Source organism: Ylistrum balloti, unplaced genomic scaffold (genome assembly GCF_031769215.1).
Source record: "Ylistrum balloti isolate Yb309-2 unplaced genomic scaffold, AGI_CSIRO_Ybal_v1 Utg371296, whole genome shotgun sequence".
Classification (NCBI taxonomy): domain Eukaryota; kingdom Metazoa; phylum Mollusca; class Bivalvia; order Pectinida; family Pectinidae; genus Ylistrum; species Ylistrum balloti.
In genome coordinates, this window is record NW_026782695.1 from 175,094 (window position 1) to 190,512 (window position 15,419).

General features: G+C 34.8%; 1 protein-coding gene across 2 annotated transcripts; it reads right to left on the bottom strand.

The window, feature by feature from the left end:
- Positions 1-1,851: 1,851 nt before the first annotated feature.
- On the bottom strand, positions 1,852-15,393 carry LOC132561893 (replication factor C subunit 4-like). Of its 2 annotated transcripts, none has more exons than XM_060226601.1 (11): positions 15,370-15,393; positions 13,859-14,010; positions 12,106-12,184; positions 10,705-10,784; positions 9,515-9,634; positions 9,164-9,233; positions 7,776-7,970; positions 7,303-7,428; positions 5,000-5,080; positions 3,736-3,852; positions 1,852-2,399 (listed from the first exon to the last, which is right to left on the bottom strand). In XM_060226601.1, the coding sequence occupies exons 2-11, from the start codon at positions 13,981-13,983 to the stop codon at positions 2,307-2,309; spliced, it is 1,086 nt and encodes a 361-aa protein (XP_060082584.1). In that variant the 5' UTR covers positions 13,984-14,010; positions 15,370-15,393; the 3' UTR covers positions 1,852-2,306. The 2 variants fall into 2 exon arrangements, with proteins under 2 accessions (XP_060082584.1, XP_060082586.1); XM_060226603.1 differs by lacking the exon at positions 15,370-15,393 and adding an exon at positions 15,018-15,037.
- Positions 15,394-15,419: the final 26 nt, after the last annotated feature.

A 15,419-nucleotide genomic window follows, 5' to 3' on the forward strand; every position in this document is an offset into this window, starting at 1 on the left:
GCGTAGCCGTTGCAACGCTTATTGTAATAATTATTACATTGAGCGCCGTTATTACATTAAGAGTTGCATCATTGCAGTTTTAAAAAACATGTTTGTGAAGTCAATTTTTGTAGCAACCATTGAACAACTACTATTAATAACCAAAAGGTACAGAGTGACGTCATCATGTGGAAACCGTTCAAATGAACGACCTTCATCCATTTTCTTTATCCGTGGAGTGAAAGGTCTCAATGATCTTCAAAACACCAAGAAACCTAAGGTCAGGAGAAAAGAAGAAACAAAAGATTCCATGGGGTTCCTGGCGCCAGCATTGCTTGTGATCTTTGTTCTTTCGTTTTGTTTTCTTCTTTCCGGTTTTTTCTTCTCTTTAATACATGGAATTTGAACATTCTTTATAAAAAAACAATAATAATCCTTAACTCTCGCTGCCATTTTGTTTTTTATCCCAAAGTCAAAAGAGGAATTTACATAAAACCCAACAAAGATCCATCAAGTACTTCCCAAAAAATAAACTGGCGGACAAAATCAAAGATGACCGCCTGCCGGCCTTTTGTTGCGGTGTGACCAGTCTTAGAATTAAATCAGCACAACCAGGGACCATGGGAAATGTTCTTCTAGTACTTCTCAAAAAGTAGTGATAACAAATTTGAACTGTTGAAATTAGAGACTGCTAACTGTCGGCCATTTTGCTTGTCTTGATCAGTCTCAAAATTACATGGGCACACTTCAGGGTCATGGGCAACATACATATGGAGTTTGAGGAATATCCTTCCAGTGCTTATTAAACTTCAATTGTCAATAAACAATATCTAAGATATTCCACCACTGCTTCCCATGAATCAGCAGTAAAAACTTAAACTATCACAATCCAAGATGGCCGAGTGTTGGCTATTTGTTTTACTGAGTAATCTTAAAATCAAATGGGTACAGTTTTGGATCATGGAAAACACAATTCTCAAGAAACAGGGGATAGGCAGTAGAGAACCTGTCTGTCACATATTTTCATACAATATAATCAAAATAATCATATCAGACAAATTTATATCTTACCTTTTCTGCCATCTATAAAAACCTGAATACTTGAAGCTGATTTCATTTTTCTGATCATACACTTTGTCAAAATCCACCTTTTTTTTAAATGTGTCCAAGGGTTTCATTATAATATGAACTAAACTGCATTTTAAAACTCTCTCTCTTCTACATTATTGAGAAAACTAGTCAGTGGGTTTATAGTAAAATATTCCAACAACAGGCCCAAGGAGCCTGCAAGGTTCGCCTAGCTAAATCAGTTATTCAGACATTTAATAAAGAATTTCAAATATGACTAATTTCAGTCATAATTTCCCAAGGGGTTCTGGCCTTGAGGTCCAACTGAAGTCGAATTCTCTATTCATAGAGACTGTTTCTGACCAAACAAGCTAATATTCTTGTTCGGGGCCCACTCCTTCTGCCCCTAATCAGGGCCCATCCCTCCTGCCCCAGGTGGACAGGATCCACCATTTACTCACCAAAGAATGCTTAAGGCCAAATTTGGGCAATATCCATTCATTCCTATAGGAGGTAAGGACTTTTCTTTTTAATTCACCCTTCTGGACCCTCCCCCTCCCCCTGAGGAAGCCAAGACCTAATGTCCATAAAAGACTGATAGCCTGTCACCAAAGAAAGCCTCGGACCAAATTTGGGCAATATCCCTTCATTCCTACAGGAGGAGTAGCACTCTATTTCCCTTATCTGGCACTGCCCCTCCAACCCCAGAGGGTCTCTTGGACCAGGTGAGCTAATAAAACTGGACAGACAGAGAGACAGACCACACCTGACCATCTAATGACAGTAGAACAATAAAACACAACATTTAACAACATGATTTATTGTCAGGTATTCTTCATAATTTGTGTTCACAGTACAGTACCTTGTTGTGATCTGTGGTAACAAAACATTTTACAGTAACCATTATGACGTGTACCTACCTAATTCTTTGAATCCCTACCTACAGTGGATATCATTATTACTAGAAAAATAATTTGTAATTTCTGAATCCTTAGGAAGTGCACCTGATCAGTAATCAGTCTCTTACAAGTGTACCAGGAATATCAATACATGTTAGAGATCACAGTAAAGCACAAAGTCCGTCCTTATTGAAATTATCAATGTTCTCCATTCTCAGCATTCTAGATTTTTTTTGTTAAACTTTACATAAACTGAGTTCTTTTGTACACATAAGATTAACAAATGTAAGAGCAATGTAGTTTTAATTACAAAGCTCAGAATCAATGATGTCACTTCAATTCCACATGCTTTCAATCCAGTCATCCATGACAGATTTGGTGCATAATCATAGTATATAAAGCCATCAGTTGAAGGTATTCGTCCGCTCCGTCCATCAAACACTTGTCCACGACCTGTAACAAGTAAGAAATCAACATAAAGCTTTGCTATCTATTTGATATAATGAGTTTTATTTCATATGAAATGTTATGAAACAACTTTTTAAATTTTTTTTCAGACTTGGCATGCAAGAACAAGCCATTACAAGCAAAGATTAAATCTTTAAGACAAGTTTCATAACATCTCCTACGAAAGGAAACAAAATCAAAAAACTTTACATCACACAACTCAAAAAAAGGTTATTTTTTGACAGATTTTTGAGTCAACCTGTGGAGGAAAAAACTCAAATGGTGGCAGCCATTTTGTTGTGTCATTGTCCATTCCTGACAATGTAATTAACCACACTATGATACCATAATCAATCCTTGACTGGTACAGCCAATGGGGAATGCTCTAGAGTATATCACATGTGTGTATAAATGCTCTAAATAGTGCTATTTAGAAAAAGAAAACTGTTCTCAAATGTCAAGCTCAAACATTAAGTACAGTAACCTCCAAGCTGTGTTTTAATCCATTTACACAACGATGTGGTCAAGAATGCATACATGTACTTGGCGTTATTCTTAAACTACCAGATTTATGAAAACTACAAAAATTATTGAAATATGATAAAAGTGCGCCTCCTCCACTAGATTTTCACATTTCTTTCGATCACTTTGGATTTTCCTGTCATATATCTCGGTCTTTCTGATGTCTTTCTTGATTGCCCTAATGACGTTTTATGTGTTGACGGGTCATGAAGAAGGTAGTAATAATAATAATAATAATAATCGTAAGTCATATAGCTCCTGGGTTTCAAAACGCCCTTGGATCACAAAATAATTTTAAAAGAACAAAGAAATTGTATGATACTCATTTAATAAATTTCTTGGCTCTACTTAATTTTGAAATTGTATTAAGAGATGTTCTTTACTAGTGTGTCTTTTGTACAATCTTAATTGACCTCTTTAGCATCACAAAAGAATTGTTAAAGGACAAAGAAGTTGTATGATACATGCTTAATACATTACTTGGCTCTACCTTAATTCTGAAGTAGTACTAACAGACATTTTTCACAAATGTGTCTTTTATACAATCTTCTAGCTTAACCTAGTTTGCTGACAAATCAGTATCACAAAGTTTGAACCTAATACCGCTTTTAGGCAGTTTCAGCTGCTACAAGTATTGGTGAATCCGTTGGTAGAACAGTTACACTGAAGACATATGTATTTCTGGTAGACGTTATTCTCAGACTGTGTTTGGCCAAATTCACAAATAGTTTGTGAGTGGGTAGGCTCTGCAATAGGTACTTACTATTTTGCATTTTCATCATTTCTAGCTTATACAACAGGGTAATTGGTTTTAACTTACCGCAAGCTTTTCAAAGATGACTGCTTTCTGTTTGTCTGTCAGATCCTCTTTTTCTATCAGTTTCTCATGCAGTTGTGTAATGATTTGGGAGGCAGAATGACCGTCATTAATCAGACCCTGTAAAAACGTAATTCATCAACAGTGTATAAACTGGTACCTTACAGAAAAAAAACAAAAAAAAACTGTCCAATATAATGCCCTATTTTTTGTAACCAAGATATGTCATGTTAAAGCTCAGTGTGATGAAACAAAGGAATAATCACGTTATACATATAAAAAGTTGTTGAACAATTTACACAGAATGCCTGAATATTCCTAGGTCAGATTAAAAAGAATGTCTGAGTATTCCAAGGTCAGATTAAAAAAGAATGTCAGATAGACAGGGTGACAGAATTCTCTTTTTTTAGCTTGATGTCTCATGATACCTTGATGATAGAGGTGGGGAACAACTGGATAATTTTAGGATAGTAGAAAATGGATGCAGATTAAGCACCTCTTTAATATAGTACAGAACAGGTCACCTTATTATAGTACAGAACAGGTCACCTAAATATAGCACAGAACAGGTCACCTTCATATAGTACAGAACAGGTCACCTAAATATAGCACAGAACAAGTCACCTTAACGTAGTACAGAACTGGTCACCTAAATATAGTACAGAACAGGTTACCTTAATATAGTACAGAACAGGTTACCTTAATATAGTACAGGTCACCTAAATATAGTACAGAACAGGTTACCTTAATATAGTACAGGTCACCTAAATATAGTACAGAACAGGTTACCTTAATACAGTACAGAACAGGTCACCTAAATATAGCACAGAACACGTCACCTTAATGTAGTACAGAACAGGTCACCTTAATACAGTACAGGACAGGTCACCTAAATATAGTACAGAACAGGTCACCTTAATATAGTACAGAACAGGTCACCTTAATATAGTACAGAACAGGTCACCTTAATATAGTACAGAACAGGTCACCTTAATGTAGTACAAAACAGGTCACCTTAATATAGCACAGAACATGTCACCTTAATATAGTACAGAACATGTCACCTTAATATAGCACAGAACATGTCACCTTAATATAGCACAGAACAGGTCACCCATATATAGTTCAGAACAGGTAACCTTAATAGAGTACAGAACAGGTCACCCATATATAGTTCAGAACAGGTAACCTTAATAGAGTACAGAACAGGTCACCCATATATAGTTCAGAACAGGGTATTGCCTAACAATAATACATCTTTACATACTTGTACTCCAGCATCCACTTTTTCGTAAGAGTCAGAGCTACAGAGTATTATCAGGTCATCTAAACTCTGATCAGGAACAACCTGCAAAAAAAACAATCACATGTCATCATTTATACATAATAGGACTGTCTGCTATTCAAAGTAATCAATTACTGAGACAATCAAGTCACAAAACATCGGTCAGCAAGGGCCCCGCTATGTGGCTAGAAATGAAGTTTTAGATTTGCCAAAGCAAACATAAGTTATCGCATGGAAAATTATTTTAACTTATCCCTATTGACCTTTGGACCTGATTGGCAATCTATCTTAAACAAGCATTTTTAGTTAAGAAGCATTGCATCAAGTTTGAGTTAGATTGGCTACAGCTAAATTGAATTATTCCACAAAATGGATTTTTATTATAGCATTAATAACCTTAACCTTTGACTTCTGGATCTGAAAAGTAATCCTTAGAAAGGACTTTCAGTCAGAAAGCATGAAGTTTGAGTTTGATTGGCCAAAAGGAACCCAAGTTATGTCAGGGAAACCATTTTTCTATTTAGAGTAACAGTAATCTGGACCATTTACCTTGGGGCCTGCAAAGCAACCCAAAGCAAGCCATTTAAGTGAGGAAGCATTGTATGATGTTTGACTTCGATAGGCCAAAGCAAACTTGAGTTATCAAAGGGAAACTGATTTTCCTACTTATAGTAACAATGACCATCACCATTGACCTTCAATCAGAAAGCTAGGATTGGTAGTAAGAGCTCGTTCCACAGGCTGACAATAGGCTGAAACTTTAACTGCATTAGGTTTATCCTAAAAAGCATGGTACTAAACTATAGCTTGGCCAGGAGAGAGAAATGATTACACCTAATATTAATAAATGCCTCTTGAACATTAAGAAAATATGAAGTAACTGGTGTGTCTAGTTCGCAATTTAATTTGATCGTTGACAATCTTGATATATTACACAAATTTTTTTTTATATGATTAAAAGTTTGGTGATTCAAAGTATTTTGTATATTTCTAGGTCAGTACTGACCATACTAAGACATTTTTAGGCTAAACATATTCAGTACGCATAGCCTATTGCGACGGCCTTTCAGACAAAATTTACCGATCCTGGCCTTCTCATTGGCTGAAATATCGAAAAGAGCCCTCTAGCGGCAATTTTCTGCGTAAATAATGCTGCGATCTTTCAAATCTTTCAAATCTAGAACGAAATATTTCCATAACATATTTATTCATTTAGCGTGTCATTGTGACATTATCTAATGCATTGGAGATCAGAAATAGTAGTAGCTATAGTGAAGATATTGTAAATTTTGTATATATATATGGAAGTCTGGTTTAATCTCAAAGAACTATGTCTTTATAGACATAATTACTGGAAGAAAAGTCTAACCATGATACTTTAAGGAAGATAGGCATGTGAATACATTTAATGTAATTACTTACACTTTAATCTATCTGAAATGCTGTGTACACCTTATCTACTTTCCTCAACTACAATTATAATTATAACACGTAAGGACTATTACTTTGCAATACATTCAAAATAAAGAAGTAGGTATAAATTCCTTTCGATTTGTCTAAATCCTCATATTGATAGGATAGTAATTGCAACATCTTGGGTATTTCAAAGGTTTAATTTAGTCAACTTCATCATAGAGCTATTTATCATTTGGCTTGTTGGCGATAAATATATGGTTGTGTGTACTTTATTTTTTTTTTTTTTATTTTTTTTTACCTATTTTGATTTGTTCACATTATTGTCGTCAAATTTGAAATAAGAATTAAAGAAGATATAAAATCGCTTAAAATTAAGAAAAATAGCCTCTGGTTCTCTTATTTTAGTAATTTTTACATTCCAAAGTGTAGGAGTATGGGGAAAGTAATATAGCTTAGCGGTTATTTGTGAACATTTTTTCAATACGTTTAGCCTTTCAGTACTTTCAGTACTTTGATTTGTGTTATTTCTAGGTCAGTACTGACCACACTAAGACATTTTTTGTATTATTTCTAGGTCAGTACTGACCACACTAAGACATTTTTTGTGTTATTTCTAGGTCAGTACTGACCACACTAAGACTATGTTGACCTACCCCAGTACTTACCACACTAAGACTATGTTGACCTACCCCAGTACTGACCACACTAAGACATTGTTGACCTACCCCAGTACTGACCACACTAAGACTATGTTGACCTACCCCAGTACTGACCACACTAAGACTATGTTGACCTACCCCAGTACTGACAACACTAAGACTATGTTGACCTACCCCAGTACTGACCACACTAAGACTATGTTGACCTACCCCAGCTATTTCGTTGATATCCATTTCTGTGATGCTTTCCTCTGCTTTAAGTCTTGAAGCACTCTGTAAGTAGGTGATGGCTTTTCTCAGATCTCCTTCAGAAGTTTTCAGTAAAGCCTTGATGCCCTAATAAAGCAAACAAAATGGTTTTTAATCAGAAAACTGTGACAACATTTATACATGAAAGTTCACTTTTTGGAAATAAACATATTAACATATTCACTGTTAATGCCAAGTTCCTGTTAATGTCAAGTTCCTGTTAATGTTAAGTTCCTGTTAAAATCAAATTCTGTTCTGATAAACAAGAGGACCATGGCCCTTAATAGTGACCTGACAATCAACAAATAGATGGACAAACCACAGAATTCAAATTTTCAGTTAAATGGTCCATTACAGTGTGCCTAAGTTGTGATAGCTGTATTCCAAACAACCCATTTTCTATCTTTTTTGGTTTCATTTAAACACATAAATACCTCTTCTTCACAGTGGATGTTTTCTTTGTCACAGATTCCTTGTAACCTCTTTGTCAGTGTTTCCTCTGATAACGGTTTAAAACGAAATTTGGCACATCTTGAAGCAATAGGCTCTATGATGCGACTGACGTAATTACATATCAAACAGAAGCGTGTGGTCTTCGTCTCCTTCTCCATTGTTCTTCGTAACGCTGCCTAGAAATAAACAACAGAATGAAGGCCTGTGGGTCGAATCGACTGATGCAAGTGGAATTTGAATAGAATTTAGGAATGTCACATGACCAGAGGCCTGCAGGCCTAATTATGCACCTGACTGGGTAAGCATTACACCAGAATTGAAAATTTTATTAAATCAATTTTATAAACTATTTCAATTTGTTCTCACAGAAAGTTATACAGATACAGTGTACTTATGGTCAACATTCCTTCCTGTTCTGCCTACCCTTTGTTTCTGTTGACATCTCCTTAACACACTAGTCAATGCTTTTAATTGTTTATTATGAATAAAGAAACATAAGCCCGAGATCAATACATGGTTGTAAGGTGTCACATGTACAGGTCAAATAACCATCAATACTTTTCATTTGTATATCTTCTTACAATGTTGATCAATGTCAAAGGTCAGTATCTTAGTAACCAAAGGACAGTATCTTAGTAACCAAAGGTCAAAGTCAAATACGTCATCAATTTCAATCAACATTTGATACTATAGATATTGATCGATTGATCATATTGTTCATCTATTTTTTTCTAAATGTCAATATACAATATCATGTCAATTTATAGTTCTTCCAGTCAATAGCATGACCCCAAACAGTTGCTTGATACTCACTATAACTGGCCCCACAAGAGAACCCAGATTTTTAAAATCATGCACAAAAACAGCACAAGATTGTCATGTTTTATGTTTGAGTGTTTAAAGCAATATGAATCAGAATAAGAATAACCTTATTTTGAGTATTATACCTTTTCTGTCTCCAGTCGGAGACTCTAATGCTTGACTAAATTATACATGTAATTTAATACAGTACCACAGGTCCCAGGAACTCACCAGCAAATAATATAACAAGTCACAGGGACTTGTAACCTAGGAAACCTGATATACAGAATGCCGTGACTTGGTGATATACAGTACCTAAACACAGAGTCATAGAGACTAAAACGATCATATGTACAAAAATAACTTGTGCATGACCAGAAAGTGTCAGTTGTGATAGTTTTCTTCTACTTCGCCCCAGTGATGAACAAACAAGAAAACGACTTTGCATGGAATAGGTAACTGTATAAAATATTTCTACTTGTAAATTATCAACGTAGGTATCAACTCATGACCAAACTTTTAAAATCATCCAGGGGGAGAAAATCTCCATTCCTCCCTGAAATATTACCTGTGCAGGCGAAGTCATAGAATCAGCCTCATCCAGAATGACGATTTTGAATGGTGGACAAGGTTTGCCACTGAAACATAAAACTTAATGAAAATCTTCAGCAAAAACTGTTTTTATATTCATTTAGAATGAAGACCTTTGAAAATTGTATTATTTCCATAGTTTTAATGATTTCTCTGCATTTACGTGTAGTATAAAAGATTTGGGTAAAAAGTTTTATGATGCCCAATTAGGGATAGGGTAGGGGTGGGTGTGTGTTGTTGGTCGGTTGAAAGATTCCATTTGTCATATTAAGTTTTGTAAGGAATGAAATCCATTATCATGTGGTAAAACTATCATCTCAGTACTTACTCAGGTCGTGTACCACTTGCAGTCTGCTGAGAAAATCTCTTTACTTTATCTCGAACCACACCTATTCCTCTCTCGTCAGAAGCATTCAGTTCTAAAACTCTACTTTTAAACATCTCTGGCCTGAAATTTAAAAAAATCAAAAGTAAATTACAAATGATAGAAAGCTTATATGTTTCATTCATGGTACTCTGTCCTTGCCAGGGCCATATGAAAATCCTGAAAATGGACAACAGAGGTGTAAAAAGACACATTTAAATACTCTCTCCAGAAAACTTCCACCTACACCAACAGCTTCACACAACATTAAGAAAAAAACACACCTAGAACAACAGTTTCAGCAGTACAGTATTACAGAAGGCCATACACTTTTGTTGATCACTTCATAGCTAAATAATATTATTTATCCTGCAACTGGCACCGCCACTGGTGAAATACACATGCCGCAGTGACAGAATACAACTGTATGTTAGAATATGTGGCAGAATTACTGCCTGAATTTACTTAAATATTACATTTAGAATTATAAATTGTTGTTGACTTATGCGATTTTACAAGTTGTAATGAACAAGATGACTTATGAAAATTCATAAAATCACTGTTATATCAGATGAAGTTTGAAACTATGTCTCCGTGCCGAGCAATTATTTTGGCATCCGTCATCAGGCCGCACAACATCAATGTCAGTTAAACACAGATTGAACAACAAAACTGTTTAAGTTTCAATAGTCTGATTTATTTTACCAATCAATGTTGCAGGATAAATAGAATACATGGTCAGTGACTTAAAACATAAGCTGTACTTTGGCTCGGGACAGAAAGACAAAAGTGGCCTGACCTTGGATTCTCTATATATTATCATATCTAATCTAAAAGTTTGAAGAAGATTTTCAGTAATTACTCATAAATTGATGTCAAATACTGCTTTGATGGTAATATGCAGGAATTTTATTTTGCCGCATTCTGTGTCATACCACAAAAGTAGATAATAAATATTAAGCATATATTGTCATAGAAGATCCAAGTCTTGGCAAATGTGTGTAACATTTATAAACCTGAATATATGGATCATGTAAAGAAGAACTCTTTTGTCTATTTTTAAAAGCATAGTAGCATAAATTTTATCCCACAAAATAGCAGAACCAGGACAAACATTAAATACTGACTGTGTATATTTCTGTATACATTCTTACCCGAACAAATCTCTGGCTGCAGCAAGGATGGTGGAAGTTTTACCTGTACCAGGGGGGCCATAGAAAAGGAGGTTAGGAAGCTGGAAATTACAAACAAGAAAATCTTAATTATTGTGTACATTTATAAATTCTGCAAGAAAGAAAAATCCTTCTAAGGCTATTAATGTATTACTCCAGTTTTAGTTCAAAATGTATCAATATATAATATATCTATGTACAACCTTAAACATTGCTGAGGAGGTCTATACCTAACAAACAACTATTTTCTGGTTTTAACCAACCAGATTTACATGAATACTTATATATATATATAAATATATATTAATTTATATGTCACACCTGTGTGTGTAAATCAACCCTTGAGCTATTTCCGTAAAATTACAGATTATACCTGCAATAGCACATCAGCAGCCAGCCAACAATATTCTTGACTTGACATGATAACTTACGCAACATTTTTCACATAAAAAAAAGAGCAAGAAGACAGAATTCCATTTATATATAATTAACAATATGTTCAGATAAGTTTAAAATAGCAATGCGCATGTTTTACATAACAACAAAAATTGCCTTTTTTTTGACGAGATAGGATCAAGTCTGGATTTATGGATAATGTGAATCCTCTCTGAAATAAGGGGCCCAAGGGGCCCGCATCGCTCAACTGGCTATTCAGTGAATTAACAAAGAATTTCAATCATGACAAAATAATTTCATCCCTGAAAAAAATTTCCTATTTGCTCAAGACCTTGTGGTCAAACAGAAGTCAGATTCATAAAAATAGCTTCAGATAAAACTTGGAAAATATCCCTGTATTGAAGACGGTTTTGTAAGAACTAATTGATCCCTCCTGCCACAAGGGGCTGAGACCTAAAATTTATACAAATTTGATTCCCCATCACCCAAGAATGCTTCAAACCAAATTTGGGTAATATCAATTCATTCCTACAGGAGGAGTAGAATTTTAAACAAGAGACCCCCAGGCCTTAAAGGTCATCTGCCTATAGAGACCTATATATGAAAGAAACCAAATAGGCCTAAAATAAATTGCTCAACTACATTACAGCTTACACAGAAAATATTGTTGGTTCATAAAGACATTTTTCTGCAAACTTGAAATAATATTCTTTATACATGCACTACATAAATGCCATTACTTAGAACATATTGCTTGTTAAAAAAGCATGCCACAGGTCAAATCTAAAGACTCCCAGCCTCTTGGTTATTGAGAAGAAGGTGCTTGCAAATTTCAACACATTTGACCCCTGTGACCTTAGAAGTGGATTTAGCTCTAGGTCTATTGGTAATTGAGAAGAAGTCGAAAATGTTTATAATGCATGACACCAGACAAAAGGCGATCACAATGGGTCACTTGAGACTTTTTCTGCTTTTTTCATTTCTTACATCAGAACATTGAAGTGATTTCTTCAGAACTGCGACAACTTCATCTTGGTATGCTACATCATCTACACTTCGAGGTCGACTGAAAGAAGAAAGTGAAGAACATATTAGCCTATAGCTAAATCACATTTCCAGTTACACCAGCACTGACATGTAGAGACAAGAAACACCAATAATTTATAACTACATATATCTAGTCAATAAATGAAATTTTCTAACAGTAACACTTACAAATATTTTTGAAACTAAGGAAACATATTTCAAAAAAAAAAAATTGACTAAGATTTCAAAAATCTTCTTCTCAAAACCCAGATACATCAGAATCAAATGCCCTTCAAGGATGGAAGCATCTCATGGTGCTTTACAAAAATAAGTCTTACATTTCTCTCTGGGTAGGTTAACTTTATTATATTTTTTGAGAAACATTATATTTTTTAGCATAAGATTTATTTCTCAATAACTTTGTAAGAATCATCAGTATAGGAGGAGTTTTATGGTATGCATGTATTGAAACTGAAAACTATCATCAATGTCATAATTTCTTTTTCATGACACATGAAAGCTAACTTTTATATCTAATATTGCTTATCTCAGTTGACAGTCAAGGCTGCTAGGCCTCTTGTCTTATATGCACATGTACATGTATTTAAAAAACAAAAGCATGAACTTATTTCAAAACAGATTTCAAATCCTTTCCATGGAGGTTTATGTATGTTGTTTGGTCTTTTTGTGGTGTAAACTTCGGTCCAAGCTTTAAATATCCTTGCAAGCAGTTAATCTTGATGATTGCTATTTACACTGAACATCCTACAGATGCACAGCATCTAAAAACACCATAGATAATCAGAACCCTTTGGACTACCCTGTATTATACATCTTTGAAATGAAATATTAATTTCACATCAAATCAAATTGAAATATAGAATTTATTCCACTTTACAAAAGAAGCACAAGACTCATAGGGCTCACCTGGTGCAGTTTGGTGAAATTGACCAATTTAAACTTAAGGAAAAGCATTTACAACACTTGTATCTATTTGCGCTATTAATCACCGTCAAGGGGGTTAAATGCACTGCTTGTACAAACTTAAATTTGTTTCAACCAAGGATGCTTCAGATCAAATATGGAAAAAATTGACTCATTTCAACACATTGTAATTCCACTATTTGGGCCCGTCCCTCCCGCCCCAGGGAGCTGAAACCCACTTTTCATACAAAACTGATCCTCAGCATGACTCAGACCAAATTGTGATGGAATCAAGGCATCCATATTATGAATATAAAGAATTTGCCCTCTTTCCAAAATTGGGCCCTGCCCGTCAAGCCCTAAGAGGCCAAGGCCCAACATTTACAAAAAATTATTCCCGATCACCCCAGAATGCTTCAGACCAAATTTAGACAAAATCCAATCACTTCTGCAGGGGGAGTACGATTTTAAAGAACCTCCTCTATTTATCCTATTTTGCCCCAACCCTCAAGCTGAGGGGGCCAAGGCCCATCATTTATATAGAATTTATTCCATTTCCCAAAAGGATGCTTCAGACTAAAATCTGGGTTAAATCTGCAGTAGGAAAAGTTTATGGACAAATGATGGACAAATAAGGACGTCTGAGTATCCCTATAGATCGTTTTGACCTTTGCCCTTTGGGCAAGCGGAGCAAAAAATTAACCTATTTACAAGCAAAATTCTTTGAGTCGACTATTAGTGACAACTACTGCATAAACAACATTATTGTGGGCTTTTTGGCGATTCTTACTATTTTTCAACCCATGGAACCTGTTTGGTTTTCTTTGATTGTTCTTCTTTATCTCCACTAGAAGATGTGGACTTCTCCTTTGCTCTCTCCAAAGCAGCACTACCTCCTTTCAAAAATGCATGCATCTTTTTCTTGACAATGCAAGTTGTTATCTGGAATAGAAATCTGCTAACATGTTTTTTTTTTATTAATACATGTCCTAGATATGTGGATGATAGTCATGTATATGAGGGATAGTCACAGCTTTGAGTAATCAGTTATTTACTCAAATGCAGGGTCATTTCAAATAGAAACACATAAAGTTCCTTTAAACAACAGAAAAGAACCATGGTCCGATAACCAATGCAACATTGTACATTTTTCACAAAAATTTGATAATCAAGTTGTCTCACTTTATAAAAATCACAATATTTAAATGAGATTAGACACAAGTTATCACAACTTAGAAATGCCTTCTCCCAAAATTTACATTTCAATGTATCTTATATATCAATAGTAGTACACTTTCATCAAAACTGGTTTGCTATATGTATATATTTAAAAACTGAGGAGTTGAAAACAGAATAGAAATTGAGCAAAGCCAGGGAAGAAGTAAGGAAGAAAAGGAGACATCTAATAATGAAGTAAAGGTATTTACAGATGACCTCAAAACCCAATACTGGTTATAATAAAAGTCTGACAGCATTAAAATATTGCATTTTGCTCATCAAGCAGGTTGTGAAAACCATAAAGAAGAACATTTAATAATGAGATAAAATTTCACGCTGCCTTATTGGCTGAATTTCATCATTTCAGTTTTTGGTACTTGCATCCCTTCATCTACTTGTTCCGATGGTGAGACATGAAATTTTCATAATTCATGAATAAAAAATCCTCATATTTCACTTGCTTCCATCACAAAATTCACATTCCTTACAGGTTATAATTTTTCGCACAGAAACATCATGCTGAAAGCACATCTGTAGCCAGAATCTGCATCAAAGGAATACTGATCTGCAGACGCCACAAGGGTGAATGACACCATGTTGAATGGACTCGCAATTGAGTTTGTTACTAAATACTGAGTGTACGTGGTTAACAAAATTATGTAATAATGAAATTAAAAAGATTGTCTGAAATGAAGAAAATATATTTGAAAACATTCATTTCACTGACTTACATGATTCGCAATCCATTTTTTCAGTATGCACGGAAAAAAGTCACATTATGTGACCGGATCTCACCTGCATGTTTAAGTCTGCCCTATATACGCATGTCAGATTTTACTATACATCTGCCTATTTGGCAAGGTTTGCCAGTGCTCCAGCATCTGAATTTTTCTCGGAACTCTTTTCGTTTCTATTTCAGTATGGCCCTGCATTTGAGTAACTAAATGCTTACTCAAAGCAGTATCTACAATGTATTTGATGGTAACACAAGTTGCTAATTTAACTTTTTAAATTGTTCTTCTTTTTACATGGAGGTAGCTATATTATATTGTTATTTTCAACTTATTTGAAATAAAAACTTACGATAACAGTGCTTCCGATATATAATTCCCGCCAAGTACAGCAGCAAGAAA